The sequence below is a fragment of the Bufo gargarizans genome, chromosome 10, assembly GCF_014858855.1.
Source record: "Bufo gargarizans isolate SCDJY-AF-19 chromosome 10, ASM1485885v1, whole genome shotgun sequence".
Lineage (NCBI taxonomy): Eukaryota > Metazoa > Chordata > Amphibia > Anura > Bufonidae > Bufo > Bufo gargarizans.
Genome location: NC_058089.1, coordinates 94,996,408 through 95,015,465, shown reverse-complemented (window position 1 = coordinate 95,015,465; position 19,058 = coordinate 94,996,408). Strand labels below are relative to the sequence as shown.

The window sequence follows — 19,058 nt, the reverse complement described above, 5'->3', positions numbered from 1 at the left end:
TTGTTTGGCAGGTCGGGCATTTCCTGCCCTTCTTTTTGGGATCCCCATGAGGCCTGTGCCCTGGTTCCTTAGAAGTCTAAGAGAAAAGGGGGGGATAAGGCCATTAGGGAACTGCTGAGCCAAAGACCTATCCCTGTATAGGGTATTACTTACAGGGGCCTGGACGGGGGAGTCTGAGCAAGTTTCAAGTTTGCTGGACGCCTGGACCTCCATGATGCAACCTAGCAGGCTGCCATCTGGCGTCTTAAATAAGATTCAGGTGACTTACCGGTCCGCCCGTCGCCGCCTGACTCCGCCTCCACTTCTTTCCCAGGGGGACTCATTCCAGGGAAGAGTCAACCCCCAGGACATGCGAGACCACCGGATCGGCGTGTCTCCAGCATGCTGCTCGCCGCGTCGCTCCCCAGATCAGCGTCATTACTTCCGGCTTCCGGTCACGTGAGTGCGGCCAGGAACTGACGTCAGAGGAGGCAGGAGCCGAAGCCGAGCCCAGAGCTCCGATGGGGAGAAGCGGCAACAGCGTCCCCGATTCCGGCCGGCCAGAGAGCGAATCGGGGACTTAACCAGGGGACCGCTTCCCAGAGTGGTGCTGGTTCGGGGGCCTGCCGAGTCTGAAGAGGAGAGGTAGGAACCCCCCGACCAGACTCGCCCCCGTTCCCTACCTAACTTTCTAGGAGAGAGCTGTCTAACTCCTCCTATCCCTGTTGGGACAGGAAGAACACTGGAGCAAGGGGGTGGGGAGGGGTCCTTTAAACTGTCTCTCTTCCTGTCCCAACAGAAACCAGTAAGGACATCCTCCATGGGTGCTGTCATGGAGGACGTCCTGGAAAAACTGACTGTCAGTTTTTAACTGACTTGTGTGTATGTAGCCTTACCCCTTTTGCTGCCAATGATGTTCTGTATCTCACGTCCTCGCAGTGTGGCACTTCAGTAGCCATGGACATGCAAGATATATCATTGTTACTAACAGTTCTGAATAGGTCTTGTTTTAAAGCTGAAAATCTTTGCTTTTAAACGAGATTGGAATTTTGATACAGACCAAGATACAGTGGGATGAAGTGGAAGCTGGATATACCCAACCAGGATTCAAAATGTGGTATTTCCTGCTGTATTGCAACCAGCAGTGGGATTGTCAGCTTTAAACTAAGACATGGCTTATATCTTTACCTGCCATTCAGAAATAGTCCTCATCTCAATTTAGATGCCACAACACATTCAGGAATGGTCCTCGCCTCCACCTAGAGCAGGATTCAGCAACCTCCGGCACTCCAGGTGTTCTGAAATTACATCTCCCATCATGCACACTTGCTTGGCTGTTCTCTGATCTCCCACAGAAGTGAAAGGAGCATGCTGGGAGTTGTAGTTTCACAACAGCTGGAGTGCCGAAGGTTGCTGATCCCTGACCATTCAGTAATGGTCCTTACCTTCACCTAGAGGTCCATAACACATTCAGGAATGGTCCTTACCTCCACCTAGATGCCACATAACACAGGAATGGTCCTCATCCACACCTAGAGGTCCATAACCACATTCAGGAATTATCCTTACCCCCACCTAGATGACCTATAACACAAATATAGATATTGTATTATTGTCTGTCAACCATTCTAGGTGGGGAAGGTGGAGAGACATATTGTCACATGGCCGTTTCAAGAGACAGCTTAATGAGCAGGATGTGGAAATAATATGCCGAGCGTTGCTGGCTTACTGCCTAGTGCACTACAGAGGAGACGAGAAGATCAAGAGCTTTGTCTGGGACCTCATCACGCCAACAGAAGACGGGAGGACTCGGGAGCTGCAAAACCATCTTGGTAAGTCATGTCATTTTCTGGTCCTAAGATGTTGGAACAAACATTTCCCAAGAATTAATCTTGTTTATATTAAGTCTCAGGTTATCCATGCAAATCTGTGAGAACCTCTTGGAGTGCTGTTGAAACTCTCCATGGGTTGTGTTGGATATTTTATGCGTGCTTGCCTGGAAAATGGAAAAGTATATATTTAATATCGGTGAAGAATGTAAACTTCAATTCTTGTCATTCAAAAATTTGTGTTATCAAGGGATCTTCTACAGGATGTAGAGACGTTTTTCCTTACTGGTTTATGTATTTGAAGATTACTTGTCATAATCCTTTACAAAGTGATGAATAACTAATATGTTGTATGTGATGGGAATGACTATGGCTGCCGGTTGTCCCAGAGGAAGTAGATCTTTAATTTTACTATTCGTAGATGTCATTTCCTCTATCGCGCCCTGCTGCGTCCACAAGGTAGGTGTGGAAAGGTACTGTTGTAGCTATTAGGATTGAGAATTTAGACTTTGCATCCAGCCACATAAGTTACTGCAATGTACATGTCATCCATAATGAGATTATTATTTCCACTGTTTCACTTGTAAATGTATGTGTCTGCCATGTCTATTGGTATAGGTACTTCTCAAAGCTGGATCGGACTATGTTACTAGCATTGTAAGGCTGGCCATACACATATATAGGTCAGCTGAACCACAGATTTTGGTGCGACCAGCCAACCATCAGCTGTATATAGAACATGAAACATCTGAAGTCGATTCGCATATGTTAGTTTGAATATGTACGGAGCTCCGTACAGTATTAGAATGTGTTGGCTCCATGAGCCGAAGTTATTACTTCGCAAAGTCTCGCGAGACTGCGCATAATAACTTCATAAATCTATTTCTACTGTAAAACTATTTCCCGAACTCTGGTTCGGTTCCAAGGTACCACTTGCTCATCCCTAGTCATATTCATAACACGTGATCCAAGCATGCATGTGTATGGTGGAATCGGTAGAGACAGCATTCAGCTGTTGTGTTAGTAGTGTGTGGCCAGCCTAAATGTTGGGTAGCTCCATTATTGGGTGCACTACAGGCATGGTTATGTGGGAGTACCTTCCATAATAAGGGATGCAAATGAGCTCTTAGCAGGCTCAGCCTCTAATGCTACCAGATGTAAGGCAGCTAAACCTATAAGTCAATCTTCGACCCTTTAACTAGGCCTTGAGACATGACTTGGATATTAACTAAGCCAGAATCTCATCTGCAGACAGCCGTTTCTGGGTGATTGCCCCTCATCAGTGCAGTGCAGAGCAGAGAGTACTGGCTTAACTGGGTGAGAGATCTAGGTCAGGATTTGGGGGCTATTATCGCTCCATACGAAGAGCGTCTAAGGCTACTTTCACACTGGCGTTTCTTGGTCCGCTTGTGAGATCCGTTTTCAGGGCTCTCACAAGCGGCCCAAAACGGATCAGTTCCGCCCCAATGCATTCTGAATAGATAAGGATCCGTTCAGAATGCATCAATTTGGCTGCGTTTGGTGTCAGTTACGTTTTTTAGACTGTCACTAAAACGCAGCTTGCAGCGTTTTGGTGACAGTCTGACTATGCAGAGCCAAATGTTTTTCACTGACACAATAAGGTGCAATTGAAAACTGATCCATCCCCCATTGACTTTCAATGTAAGTCAAGACGAATCTGTTTGAATGAATAAAGCAAACTGATCCGTTATTAACGGATACAAGCGTTTGCATTATCGGTGCGGATTAGTCTGTGCAGATACAAGACAGATCTGCACCAAACGAGAGTGTGAAAGTAGCCTTAATTGGCGGAGCTTGCTAAGAGCTCATTTGCATCCCCTTCCCAGAATTCCAGAGGAGCATGTATGGTCTAAAAGCCTCCTAAAAGCCAATTAAGGCACGTTCTGCAAGGATTGAGAGTACCCCCAAATACCTTCCATAACTTCACTTTTTTACTGACTCAAGTCTTGCTTCTATTATACTCCAGAGCTCCGTTCACAATTCAGCAGGTTTCAGACACACAATATTCTCTGATCACGACAACCACCTATTAGAATCTGCATCTACAGATACACCCCAAATTATAAACTGAAATTATAAATATAACTATAACCTATGAATTCCATTGGATTAAATATATATATATATATATATATATATATATATATATAATTATTTTTTTTATTAGTGACAATTCTGGGTCAAATTTCTCTTTATGAAACATTTTCAGCAGTTTGAGATACATTGGTGTTAAAAATCTGTCTATTTGCAGACTGTCCCTCCTGAGTTCCATCAGCTGACAGCTTTTGTGAAGCCTTATCTTTGATCTCATCAACTAAACTCTTATCAAACTGATAAGAATTTGTCTTAAATGAGTGTGTATGAGATGAGAGATAAGGCATCATAGGAGCAGTGCGCTGACAAAACTCAGGGACAGTCTGCAAACAGTGATTTTTAACCCCATGTGTCACAAAAAACTGCTGAAAAATTTTAATGAAGGAAAATTGAAGAAATTATTGTTAGCCCAAAATAAGTAAAAATAAATCATAATGCTCCAATGGTGTCCGTAATCTTTATATATTTCTTATTTAAACTTCAAACAACAACATTTAATATATATTTTTGTATTCCCACTATTAGCCTCCTACCCCCCCCCCCCTCCCCCTCCCCTGCTTTGCGATGAGTCTCCCATCCCTTCCAATACGTCAAGGTATCCTGAGGGAATAGAGGCAGGAATCTCCCCAGATCCTAATCCATTTTTCTTAAGTATTTCTTTGCTTAAATAAGATATTTTCATATCTCTTAATCATATTAACAAGGTTTAGCCATGTATTAATACTTGGAGCATTTCGCGAGAACCACGCCGTGCTATCACCTTGGAGAGATCACCTAACATTCTACCGTAAATGGAATCCCAACTTTTAGTTTATGGATTGCACCCCAATATGGTTTCAATTCTGCACGAGAACATTTGCAAATAATCCGCATCAGGTGCGTCACACTGGAGAATTAGAAGTGTTCCTTAGACCACATCCATTAAGCCACAGAGGTGAAATATATATTCGTGTAAAATATTAACCCCTTCATGCATTGTCACGTACATGTACGTGGGGGAATGTGGTGCCTTACTCCATTCCCACATGCATGTACGTGATGGGATCTGGTGGGTGCAGGGGCTGCACCTGCCCGATCCGCAGCACAGGCCCGGCTGTTACTGATAGCTGGACCCCTGCTGCATCCGTTGGCATTGCTGTATGCAAGGATGCCGGCGGATTAACTCTTTCCCATGCCGTGGTTAGCGCTGACTGCGGCATGTGCAGGGTTGACAGAGGGCGCTGGCAGGGGGCCGATGGTTGCCATGGCAGCCCCAATGCCTTACACAGGCATCAGAGCCTGCCAGCTATGGAAGCCCAGGAGATCCAGCCTGAGGGCTGGGTCTCCTAGGCAACTGTCAGCATCTTACTGTGCAATATGCTGACAGTTCAATTCAGTACAAAATTTGTTTCAAGTAAACAAAACAAAAAAAAAAGGCCTTTTCCCAAAATAAAGTAAAAAAAAGTTGTAAAAAATAGGGAAAAATATGAAAAGTAGACATATTAGGTATTTCCTCGTCCGTATCGACCGGTAAACACTGTAAGGCTGGGTTCACACGGGCGTCTCGGGTGCATTGCGGCAAACCCGCGCGAGTAGGTACCAAATTGCAGTCAGTTTTGACTGCGATTGCGTTCCGTAGTTCAGTTTTTATCGCACGGGTGCAACGCGTTTTGCACGCGCGTGATGAAAAAACTTAATGTGGTACCCAGACCCGAACTTCTTCACTGAAGTTCAGGTTCGGTGTTGTGTAGATGTAATTATTTTCCCTTATAACATGGTTCATGGTTATAAGGTAAAATAATAGCCCTTTAATACAGAATGCTTAGTACAAGGTCAATTGAGGGTTAAAAAAATAAACATTTACTCCCCTCCAATTGATCGCGTAGCTGCCGGTCTCCTGTTCTTTCTTCAGGACCTGTGGTGACATCACTGAGCTCATCACGGTCACAGTGGGGAGTGGGGGAAACTCCCCACCGTACAATGTCACCAGGTACTAGGCCGTAGGCAGGGAAAAGGGAGCTGGTCACCTCTTAAAGCTTCCCTAAAATTGCCCTAGACTTCTGGCTGTATGAGCCACCTTCAAAGGTAAGGGGGCTCATACCCACGAACCTAAAGGTCTAGGAATCCCTGCATTGCCCTCAACATAGTGACAGGGCAGAGACCTCCTGTTCATCCATCACCACAGATGAAAGTAGTCTGCAGCGGCCCAGTAGCAGACAAAGAAAGACAATGCAGCAACTGCATTGCAGGTAAGAACACAATGTAACAACAGAACATCAAACACTTACCTGCCGCAGCAAAGATGGAATAACCACACAACAACAACCTGGACCCCCATGCGGACACCAAAGCAAGGTGGCTCTAGGCAAGGCTGCTAATGAAGTTCAGAAGACGAACAGGGGAAATGTCTAGCAGACATGCTGGACACAACATCAACAGACCAGACATGTAACAATGCACAAGACATAACAACCAAATCCCAAATCAAACCCACACAAGGATGGGTGGAGACATGGAGAAGACATAGGGATGACATTGCTAAAAAAAATACCTTGATGTCCAATAAGTTGGCCCTCAATGACTGGGCAGAGGGAATAGCCACAGAAAGGAGTATAGCTTCCAGCCCAAAGTGAGACTAGAGCACAACTAACCTCCATGCAACAAGCTTAGGCTAAATAGCTCCAAGAGACCACACCCTGATCCACACCTAGTCAGGAAATTAACCCCACACTCACCAAACAGCAGGAAGAATTGTGATAAACGCACAATATAGAACATGCTGCGATTTTCACATAACGCACAAGTGATGCGTGAAAATCACCGCTCATGTGCACCACCCTATAGAAGTGAATGGGTCTGGATTCAGTGCGGGTGCAATGCGTTCACCTCACGCATTGCACCCGCGCAGAAATCTCGCCCGTGTGAACTCAGCTTAAAGAAAATAAAATAAAAACTGTGTCAAAAAAGCCATTTTTTGTCACCTTACATCACAAAAAGTGTAATAGAAAGCGATCAAAAAGTCACATGCGCCCCAAAATAGTGCCAATCAAACCGTCATCTCATCCAGCAAAACGGATACCCTAGCTAAGACAATAGCCCAAAAAAAAACTATGGCTTAGACTATGGAGACACTAAAATGATTTATTTATTTTTGTTTCAAAAATGATATTGTGTAAAACGTAAATAAAAAAAAGTATACATATTAGGTATTGCCACGTCCATAACGACCTGCTCTATAAAAATATTACATGACCTAACCCCTCAGATGAACAACATACAAAAAGTAAAATAAAAACGGTGTAAAAAAAGCCATTTCTCGCCCAGTTTCCTTGGGGGACACAGAAGACCTTGGGTATAGCTCATCTCCATAGGAGGCGTGACACTAAGTGAAGACTGTTAAGCCCCTCCTCCACAGCTATACCCTCAGCCTGGAGAGAGAGACTGCCAGTTTTTAGCTTAGTGTCCAAGGAGGCAAGACACTCCCTGCTCTGCAGGGCTGTTTTCTCCTTGTTTTAATTTTTGATTTTTACTTTTTTCTTTTCTTTTTGTTCCAGAACATCAGGGACAACAGAGACGCACTAGACCTCTCTGTTTCTCCCGGGGTCGAGCTGCGCCAGTGCCGGTCTTCCGCACTGCTGCCTCCCCCACAGAAGGCAAGGTGGATCAGGGCAGCCCAGCTCCCCTACATCCCGCCAGCACAAGGGTCGCCCGCACGCCAAGTCCCTCTTCCAGCGTCCTGCCACTACGGTGCCAGTAGCTGAAGGGGCGACCCTGCTGGAACGGACCGAGGGTGAAGACGGCTATGGTGAGAGATTGGCTTCTCCAGCCCTACGTCCGTCCCCCCCCCCCCCCGGTCTCCTGCGTGCCTGACCCCCATACTGACAGGGCCTCTGGACCCTTTTGTCCCTGCTAGCCCTAGGCTGGCCCCTGGCTGCCACAGGGCGACATTCTGCTCCCTCTCCTCCCCTCCATAGGACATTGGCACCCTTCTCCCTGCAAGAAGCATGCCTGGGGAGCTGCAGAGGTTCGCACCTAGCTGCCCCTGACGGTGGGGTTATGCAGGCTTCCCACCCTCACAGACTCCAGGGTCCCCCTCCCTCTTACCGGCCACTGCTTTCAGGGCCAGAGGGCCCGCGCCTTGCTGCCCCTGACCCATCACGGGCACCGGTCCGGTCAGCACTAATATTCCGGTGCGGCCGGGCGCCGCAAAAGATTTTAGGCTCCGCGGCTCCCGCGGCGGGCCGCCATTCCAGGCCCCCTTACTCTTCCGGCCGGCGGGGTGGGCTCCCGCGGCCAGCGAGCCGCCATTCCGGCCCTCCTGTCTCTTCTGGCGGCGGGGTGGGCTCCCGCGGCCGGCAAAACCGCATTCCGACCCCTGTCTCTTCCGGCCGGCCGGGTGGGCTCCCGCGGCCGGCATTGGGCTTGACTATGCCCCAGCAGGTGCCGGTCGGCGGGGCTCCGCTAATTTGGTCCCAGGCTTCGCGGCCTGCTGGGCCGCAATCCCGACCGGCCCGCGGGGTGGGCTCCCGCGGCCGGTTTGAAGCGCCGTTCCGCCTCAGGTCCCGGCGGTATGACGGGCCGGGCGCCGCAATTTAGCCACCGGCTTCGCGGCCTACTAGGCCGCAATATTCCGGTCTCTGGTGGAGGGGGCGGGAACTTCTCCAGGCGCGAATTTTTCCCGCCTGGAGGTTCCTCCGCCCCCAGGGGATCGCACGCCGCCCTCCAGGCCGGATCCCTGTTAACCCTTTGGGTGCAGGCCGGCTCCCAAAAATGGGTCTGTATAGTTGGCCCCCTTTTTTCTCCTGTCTCTCAGGGCCCCTATATGGTGGCTCCCCTTTAGCCTCAGAGGCTGAGTTTAAATAATAAAAAAAAAAAAAAAAATTATAATAATAAAATAAATAATAATAGATCATGATTTCTATTGGGCTGCGCAGGACGCTGCAGCCTCATCAGTAATGCTGCATGTCTGCATGACCTCTTTCCACAGGCGGCATGGTGTTGCGCTCCCAGCCTGCGTCGCTGCTAGGGCATTTCCCCTTTTAGGCGGTTTTCTTGCCTCTTCCAGGATACGGCGCTGGCCAAGTGCATTCGGCCCTTCTGTAGGCAGCATTCATCATCTCTCCAGTTATGGTGCCTGCCATGTGCACCCCCCCCCCCCCCCTCCTAGGCGGGCTACTGCACTCTCCCTGGCTGGCCATGTGCATGACCCCCTTCTTAGGCGGAATACTGCACCTTCACCGGATACGGTGCTGGCCTTGTGCACGACCCCCTTCCATAAGCGGAACGCTGCACTCTCTGGATTTGCTGCCGGCCATGTGCGTGACCCCCTTCCGTGGGCGGAACGCAGCACTCACTGGATTCGCTGCCGGCCATGTGCGTAACCCCCTTCCTGGGCGGAACGCAGCACTCTCACTGGATCTGTTGCCGATCATGTGCATGACCCCCTTTTTTAGGCGGAATACTGCACTCTCACCGGATACGGTACTGGCTATGTGCACGACCCCCTTCCATAGGCGGAATGCTGCACTCTCGCTGATGTGCTATGATGTACTTATGTACTATGTTATTATGCTGCACTCTCACTGGTTTCGCTGCCGGCCATTTCTTAGGCGGTATGCTGCACTCTCATTGGATTCCCTGCCGGCCTTGGGTATGCCTCCTTCCCTCAGGCAGCATACATACATCCCTCTGTCTTTGGTTGTTTCCTCGCAGGTACGTTGCTGGCCACGTGCATGTACCCCATACATGGCAGGGTGCTTGCACTCTCGCTGGATCCGCTGTCGGCCATATGCATGACCCCTCTTCCGTAGGCGGTGTACGCACTCTTGCTGGATTCGCTGCCAGCCAGGGGCATGCCTTCCTTCCTCAGGCGACATGCACGCATTCTTAGTGACTGTGTTTGTCTCTCGCCAGTACGTTGCTGGCCATGTGTATGTGCTCGCACTCTCCCTGGATGAGATGCTGGCCATGTACTTTACCCCCTTTTTTTCTGGGCGGTGTGCTACACTCTCACCGGATACATTGCTGGCCATGAGAATGGCCCTCTAACATGGGTGGAACGCTTGCACTTCCATTGGATACGGTGCTGGCCTTGTGCGTGACCACCTCTCACTTCAAGGGCAGAATTTGGCACGCTCATGGGATTCACGGCTGTCCTTATATGGCTGTGCTGGACTTGTACATGTCCCCCTTCATTGGCAGAGTAGTTGCACTCTCGCTGAGTTCAGTGTTGGGTGTATTATTGCACACTCATTTAATGCTAGGATACCCCTGTGCATGTTCCCCTTTCACTAGGTGGACCTCCTGCGTTCCTGCTGGTTTATAGGGTATGTCCTGCTTCTCTGAAGTAGGTACGGCCTTAGGCATCACTCCCTTTTGGGACGAGTCTTTGCACTCTTGCCGACTGCAGTTGGCCAGGTACAATTTCCCCCCTTTCGGGGTGGACTGATTGCGTTCCATCGCATGCTATACTAGGTTTGTGCATAACTCCCTTTCAGGTTGCACTTTGCAATTCCGTACATGCTGTGGCGCTCTGGGACGAGCCCCCCCCTTTTTTCTAGGTGGGTTGGCCTTCTCGCTGCTTACGGGGCTGCTCGTACGTATGCCTCACCTGCTTCCTGCGGCATACCTTTGTTTCTTGGGAGACGATGCTTGCCGCCAGCCTTGCACTCGTCCCTAGGGAGTTTTCATTCTGTCCTCCTGACCGGACAGGCTCTATTTCTCTCTGCTGCACCGAGCTGGGTGGTGCTCATTCATTTAGTTGGCCTTTCATTCCAGGGAGTGTTCGTGGGTCCTAGATGCATGCCCTCTGCGTCCTTCTGCGGCATTGCTTCCCTGCGCTAGTGGTCACATGGTCGGGAGTGCTGTTGTCTGCAGCGCCTCTCGAATTCTTCATTGGCTCTGGCAGGACTGCGGTTCCCTTGCCTGCTGCAATTTCCTCCTCTTCGGATGCAGTGTGGTATGAGTCCTTCCTCTTGGCGCCTCTACGCTTCTGTCTGATCTGCTACCGGGTTCGGGCTGCTCTTCTCGGGACGGTCACCCAACTTCTCTTGGGTTCTGGATTACCCAGGTCCGGAGGACTTCCGCCTTGGGTTCTTCAAGGTATTCACCTTCTGCGAGGCGGTGGACCGGGCGTCTCACAGTGTAGCGGGTTCTGCTTTTGAGCTGTCCTATGGCTTCCCTGTTGCCCACTCCTCCTCCTTTCGGTTGGAGGGTGTTATGTCGGCCTCTGTCTCGACTGCCTTATCTCGCCGGCTTTGTTTGGCTCCCGCTCTATACAGTTCACTCCGATGTGGCTTCCCACCAGACTTCGGAGGCTGTATTTTCACTGTCCTCCCCCATGGGGTGAGCATGGTTGTTCATGTGGATGGTTCCGGTGTTCCTTTTGGCCTCGTACTGTCTCCCTTGTTCACGCTGGCTGTATTAGCTGTGTGCCTATTTACCGGGTCTACCGCGTTCTGTCCTCCCGCTGAGTGCAGATTGCGTGGCCCATTCTGAGACGATGGTCCTGATGTAGACTTACCTTCTCGATAACTTGGGGGGGACTACCTTTTCGGTCCAGATTGTCCTTTGATCTCCCACACCGGGGCTGTACAACGTGGTTACATCAGCATGGACTTTAGCCTGTCTTCTCCTGGCGTCTGGCGGATCCTTTGGGTTCTTTCCATCTGTCCTTCTGCTCCCCCACTCGGGTGGATACGGGACAACGTTGTTCGAGGGCCGACGGGGCTAGTTTTGTCGACCCTTCTGCCCGTGTTACTGGTCTGCGCCTGTTCACATTGGGTTTTCGCCTGCTTGCCAGGCGACTCCAGCGGGTTCGCTACTGTCCACTCCTGGCTGTGTCTCGTCCAGGATCTGTCGTAAGACTTAGGGTTTTTTTGTCTGGGGTTCTGTGGGAAGCTGTGCATTCCCCACTCTGAAGTTCTTTCCCCATGGTTCTGTCTTTTACTTGAGGTGTCAAGTGTCGGCGCTGTTCTTCCTCTTCCAGCGTTCCCGGCCCTCTGGGCCTGCCAAGGCCTTCTTCCTCGGAGTGGCTCCTTGGTTCCTCTGTACTGTCCTTCGGTACCGCCCTGGGGACTATATACTGAGCTCTCGGCGCTCCAATCTTGTCCTTGGAGCCGTTACAGGAGTTCTCTCTACCCCTTCTGTCCTGTACGGTTGTGTTCTGTATCAGTCGTGTCTCTGACGGGTGCCGGAATGGCCCCTTTTTTTGTTACGAGCTTTCTGTCTTTTCCAGGACAGGGCTGTTCTGCATCCTGTTTCTTCCTTCCTTCCTTCTGAAGGTGGTGTTTGCCTTTCGTTTCAACGCCTTACCTATTTGGACGTTGTTTGGGCCTTGCCGTTTTTTACTTGGAGATCTCCGACTCTTGCAGACGTTCGGCCTCTTGGGTTTCCGGGAGGTCTGTGCATAGGGTTGATAGACTCCAGGGTGGTTTTCCTCCGCTTGATCAGATTGGCTATTGCTGAGGTTACCGCACCAAGGGCGGGATTCTTTCTTTGGTGTCACCGTTCCTTTCACCAGAGCGGTCGGTGCCTCCTGGGCCGGAGGCATTGGGCTTCGGCCGTGCATTTGGGCACGGCGGCCACAGGTCTGCCTTGCACGCCTTGCTGAGTTCTACAGGGTGCATACTCTGACTTTGGCAGCTGCTGCCTTGCCCCGCCTGGGTTTGCAGGCGGCGGTTCATTGATGCCTTTCGGGTGCTTCACCTTGGTGCTGTGGTCCCTCCCCCTTTTGGACTGCTTTTGAACGTCCCAAGGTCTTCTGTGTCCCCCAAGGAAACTGGGCGAGAAAACGAGATTTTTGTATAACTTACCAGTAAAATCTCTTTCTCGCTCTTTCCTTGGGGGACACAGCACCCTCCCATTCATTGTTTTTTCTCTGTACGTTTTCCGAGTTTTTGTTACCCGTTGGGTCGTTGGCTTGTTGGTTCCTTGTTGGACTTTGCCTTTTCTCACTGCTTGGACACGCAACTGGCAGTCTCTCTCTCCAGGCTGAGGGTATAGCTGTGGAGGAGGGGCTTAACAGTTTTCACTTAGTGTCACGCCTCCTATGGAGATGAGCTATACCCAAGGTCTTCTGTGTCCCCCAAGGAAAGAGCGAGAAAGAGATTTTACTGGTAAGTTATACAAAAATCTCGTTTTTTTGTCACCTTACATCACAAAGTGTAATACAAAGCGATCAAAAAGTGTAATACAAAGCGATCAAAAATTCATACGCACCCCAATCAGCTATCTCATCCTGCAAAAAATTAGCCCCTACCTAGGACAATCGCCCAAAAAATAAAAAAAAAACTGGCTCTCAAAATATGGAGACACTAAAACATGATTTTGTTTAAAAAATGATGGTATAAAAATATAAAAAAGTAGACATATTAGGTATCTCTGCATCCGTATCGACCGGTTCTATAGAAGTATCACATGACCTAACCCCTCAGGTGAACACCATAAAAAAATAAAAATAAAGAGTGTGTCAAAAAAGCAATTTTTTGTCACCTTACATCACAAAAAGTGTAATACCAAGTGATAAAAAATTCATATGCACCCTAAAATATTACCAATCAAACAGTCATCTCATACCGAAAAAAATGAGCCCCTACATGGTCGCCCAAAAGATAAAAATATGGCTTTCAGAATAAGGAGACACTAAAAAATAATTTTTTTCAAAAATGCTTTATTATGTAAAACTGAAACAAACCAAAAAAAGTAGTCCCATTTGTAATTGTCGCGTCCGTAACAACCTGCTCTATAAAAATACCACACAATCTAACCTGTCTGATGAACATTGTAAACAACAAAATATACAAACTGTGCCAAAACAGCTATTTTTTGTTACCTTGCCTCACAAAAAGTGTAATATAGAGCTACCAAAAATCAATAGTACCAACAAAACTGCCACCTTATCCTGTAGTTTTCAAAATGGGGTAATTTTTTGGGAGTTTCTACTCTGGGGGTGCATCAGGGGGTCTTCAAATGTGACATGGCAGCTTAAAATTATCCCAGTGAAATCTGCTTTCCAAAAACCATATGGCGTTCCTTTCCTTCTGCACAATGCCGTGTGCCCTTACAGAAGTTTACGACCACATATGGGCAGTTTCTGTAAACTACAAAATCAGGGCAATAAATATTGAGTTTTGTTTGGCTGTTAACCCTTGCTTTGTTACTGGAAAAAAATTATTAAAATGGAAATTCTGCCAAAAAAGTGAAATTCTGAAATTTCATCTCCATTTTCCATTAATTCTTGTGGAGCACCTAAAGGGTTAACAAAGTTTGTAAAATCAGTTTTGAATACCTTGAGGGGTGTAGTTTCTAAAATGGGGTGATTTATAGGTGGTTTCTATTATATAAGCCCCACAAAGTGACTTCAGACCTGAACTGGTCCTTAAAAAGTGGGTTTTGGAAATATTTCTTTTATTTTAAGATTTGCTTCTCAACTTCTACGCCTTCGAACGTCCCAACAAAAATTAAATGTAATTTTCAAAATGATCCAAACATGAAGTCGACATATGTGGAATGTAAAGTAATAACTATTTTTGGAGGTATTACTATGTATTGAAGAAGTAGAGAAATAGAAATTTGTAAATTTGCTAATTTTTCTAAATTTTGTATTTCTATTTTTTTATAAAAATGAAATATTTTGACTAGATTTTTTGCCACTGTCATGAAGTATAATATTTGACAAGAAAACTATTTCAGAATGGCCTGGATAAGTAAAAGCGTTTTAAAGTTATTACCACATAAAGTGACACAGGTCAGATTTTCAAAATTAGGCTGCGTCCTGAAGGTAAAAAATGGCTGTTTGGTTAAATTGAACCAAAACGTGATTCAAATTATAAGAAACTAATCTTAAATTCACCAGTTATTATCCCAGTCACTGGGCAATTAATTTGCCATGCCCTTCGTTCCGAAGAGCATGTATTATTAAACCGTGTTTTAAGTAATCCATCTTTGATATATCAACAAAAACCCATACCCCATACAATCAAATAAAAGCATTACCAGAAGGAAGAAGGCTACCATTAATCAATATGAGATGTCAATAAATTATTGTATGTTGAATTAATAATAGAAAATTATAAATATGATATGAATATGTCATATGTAAATTATAAAGCTATTCTCCATATTGCGATAAGCTAAAAATAATACAATAATATAGTATAAAATAATAATATAAAATACAAAAAACTATTAGATTAGCAAAAGATATCTCTAGAAATATTAATTTTATTACAATAAGCTGGAAATATGATGCAATAATATAAACTAATTACGGTAAGCAATACATATAATAATATATTACAAAAGGCTACGAGCCTAATAGATGCTCAGGCTTACTATCTAATTCAATATCAAATATCGATTTTATTTTTTTTTCATTGTTAAAGTTGATGTGTTTCGGGTATAAATGTATATGTCCTTATGAAATTGAAATAAAAAGATAATAAAAAAATAATAATAATATATTACAAAAGGCTACGAGCCTAATAGATGCTCAGGCTTACTATCTAATTCAATATCAAATAGGCTACCGATCAGATAAATGATAGCGAGTCTCGCTTAGACCCCAATGTGTTCACCTATGGGAATCAGCTGGAATAGATCTGGATAACATGGTGTCCTCATTTTATATTACAGTGTATGCTTTCCCCCTTTAGGTTTATCTGCTCCGGTACCAAGAGGCAGGAAGGGGAAGAAGGTAAAGAGTCAAGCTAGCACTTTCGACATTCACAAGGCTGAGTGGTTGCGAAAGTATAACCCAGAACATCTACTGCAAGACGATGGGTATAAAAAGCACTTAAAGCATCACTGCAACAAGTAAGAGATTGCTCCGGCCTTGTCTTTTGGTCTCCTCTGAGGCCATTTCAATAGAAGTCTAATGTGATCCTTCTGTTTTTCAGGGTGTTACTTAGAGTGAGAATGTTGTACTATCTCAAGCAAGAAGTGATTGGGGCCCATCACAAAAGCGTTCTTGAAGGAGGGGATGCCAGGTACAGTGAAGTCTCTCTAAAAAAAAAAAAAAAAAAAAAAAAAAAAAAAATTGTTTTGGTTCTTTGGTGTAGTATTCTGTAGAATTTCCTTGGCATATAGCAGTAATGGCCAACCTGCGGCTCTCCAGCTGTTGTAAAACTACAATTTTCACCATGCCTTGCTGTAGTCTGATAGCTGTCGGCAGTCTGGGCATGCTGGGAGTTGTAGTTTTGCAACAGCTGGAGAGCCACAAGTTGGCCATCCCTGGCATATAGACTCCTCTCCTTCTGTGGTTTTGATGTTTTTGTATTTTTTTGTTTTTTAAGTGAAATTGATTTATGGATTCCTGAGCCTGATCACTCAGAGTTACCAGTGAATTGGTGGGACACAGATGCAGACAAGTCGCTTTTGATTGGAGTATACAAGCACGGTGAGTAGAGAAAAACGCCTGCCGCTTGGTAGGTGCTCAACCCCCCAAAACCAGCACCACCATGGCTTTACGGAATTGTGACAAGCTGGTAAAACAATCGCGGCCCAGTCCTGGATCATAAATGTTTGCGGTTTCATTTTCTTCCGTTCACATAGCCAAATGAGGTCTTTTTCTTTGTAGGATAAGTTGTACTTTCTAATGGCACCATTTTATATTGCATATGATATAGTAGGAAGCTGGAAAAAATTACAGATGGGGTGAAATTGGAAAATAAAACACCATTACATTATAGATTTATGGGTTCCGTTTTTATAGCGTACCCTATATGGCAAAACTAACCCGTTCCCTTCGTATTTTGGGTAAGTATGATTACAGAAATACCACGTTTGTATAGTTTTTGCTGTGTTTTTAATACTTTAGAAAAACTTTGGAAAATATATATATAATATCTTTTTTTTTCATCATTAGGGATGAGCGAATTGACATTGTTTCAATACTGTACAGAGCGAGCGTTCCTTACAGTATTAGAATGTATTGGCGATGAAACTGATTTATACGAACTCCCGATTTAAATCAATTTATGAAGTTATTACGCAAAGTCTCACGAGACTTTGCAAAGTAATAACTTCGGCTCATCGGAGCCAATACATTCTAATACTGTATGGAGCGCTCGCTCCGTACAGTATTGACACAAAGTTTTATGCGAATCGACTTCGGATGTTTCATCTGAAGTCAATTCGCTTATTCCTAATCATCATCATATTCTGTGTGAGGACTGATCTGTAGTTTTTGGAGTGTGTACAACTTTTTGTTTTTGGGGGGGGGGGGGGGGTGGTTAAGCGATGAAAAAAAAAACGAATTGGTCATTTAATTTTTTTATTACAGCATTCACTGTAGCAGATAAATACATTTATATTTCTCGCCCAGTTTCCTTGGGGGACACAGAAGACCTTGGGTATAGCTCATCTCCATAGGAGGCGTGACACTAAGAAAAAAACTGTTAAGCCCCTCCTCCACAGCTATACCCTCAGCCTGGAGAGAAAGGCTGCCAGTTTTTGCTTAGTGTCCAAGGAGGCAAGACACTCCCTGCTCTGCAGGGCTGTTTTCTCCTTGTTTAAATTTTGATTTTTTACTTTTTTCTTTTTCTTTTCTTTTTGTTCCAGACAATCAGGGACAACAGAGTCGCACTAGACCTCTCTGTTTCTCCCGGGGTCGAGCTGCGCCAGTGCCGGTCATCCGCACTGCTGCCTCCCCCACAGAAGGCAAGGTGGACCAGGGCAGCCCAGCTCCCCTGCATCCCGCCAGCGCAAGGGTCGCCCGCACGCCAAGCCCCTCTTCCAGCGTCCTGCCACTACGGTGCCAGTAGCTGAAGGGGCGACCCTGCTGGAACGGACCGAGGGTGAAGACGGCTATGGTGAGAGAGTGGCTTCTCCAGCCCTACGACCCCCTCCCCCCACCCCGGTCTCCTGCGTGACTGACCCCCATACTGGTAGCCTATCCAAGGTGGCTATTGGGTGGCCCTGCTGGACCTAGGCTGGTCCCTGGGGTGTCGCAAGGCGGCAATCTGCTACAGCACTCACCCATTCCCTCTCCTAATGGTTCTGCTATCCTCCATAGATCATAAGCTGGCTGCAGGATGGAGGTCCGCGCAAAGAGGGGGCGCTTGCCGGTGCGCTGCTCAGGGCGCCGCAAAAATTTAGTCCACGCTTCGCGGCCCGCTGGGCCGCACCATCCGGTGCTCCTTCCCGGGCCCCTGACTCTAACTGGCCGCGGGGTGGGCTCCCGCGGCCGGCGTTACATGTGCGAGCTATGCTCCAACTAGGCCCGGCCGACCATCGGTCCGGTCGGCCGGACGCCGCAAATTTTGGCCCAGGCATCGCGGCCTGCTGGGCCGCACCTCACGCTCCTCTCGGGTCCCTGATTCTTCCGGCCGCGGGGTGGGCACCCGCGGCCGGCATTGGCTAGAGCTGTGCTCCAACAGGCCCCGGCCGGCCGTCGGTGCATTCCGGCCGGCCGGGCGCTGCATAGCTTGTTCAGGCTTCGCGGCCTGCTGGCCGCAATTCCGGCGCTCGGGGTGGGCACCCGCGACCGGTATGGGGGCTCCCGCGGCCGGTATGTGGGCACCCGCGGCTGGCTTAGGCCCGGCCGGTACTTTCAATGCTTGCGGCCCCGGTCAGCCGGGCGCCGCTAAAATTTAGGCCCCGGCTTCACGGCCTACTAGGCCGCAAATTCAGGCCTCTGTGGGGGGGGGCGGGAACTCTCCAAGCGCGAATTCTTCCCGCCTGGAGGTTCCCCCGCCCCCAAGAGTTCGCAGCGCCGCCCCCCAGGCCAGATGCCTGTTAACCCTTTGGGTACTGGCCGGCTCCTGATGGGCCTGTACGGCCTGTGCCCCTGTATGGTGGCCCCCCTTTCTGCCTCAGGGAGGCTGTAATATTAATTTAAAAATTAATAAATAAATAATAATAATGATATTATAATTTTGTTTTAAATAACTGGACTTGTGGGCTGTGTAGGACGCGGCAGCCTCATCATTCGGTATGCTGTCTGTAGGCATGCCCCCCTCTCTTAGGCGGTATGTCGCGCTCCCCGGCTGCGGCGCTGGCCAGGGCATGTTCCCCCTCCCAGGCGTTTTCTTGCCCTCTCCCGGGATACGGCGCTGGCCAAGTGCATGCAAAAAAATTTTCTGGCCAGAATTCGTCACCCAGTTCTGGTGGCTGCAGGTGCATGGCCCTCCTTCCTAGGCGGAATACTGCACTCTC

At 47.7% G+C, this 19,058-nt stretch overlaps 1 protein-coding gene across 1 annotated transcript in view; it reads left to right on the top strand.

Moving 5' to 3' along the window:
- CHD9 (chromodomain helicase DNA binding protein 9) overlaps nt 1-19,058 on the top strand; it is a 139,372-nt gene that overhangs the window by 92,964 nt on the left and 27,350 nt on the right. Inside the window, 4 exon segments of the mRNA XM_044269481.1 lie at nt 1,612-1,811; nt 15,557-15,716; nt 15,800-15,889; nt 16,196-16,299. Coding sequence (XP_044125416.1) covers nt 1,612-1,811; nt 15,557-15,716; nt 15,800-15,889; nt 16,196-16,299 — 554 coding nt within the window.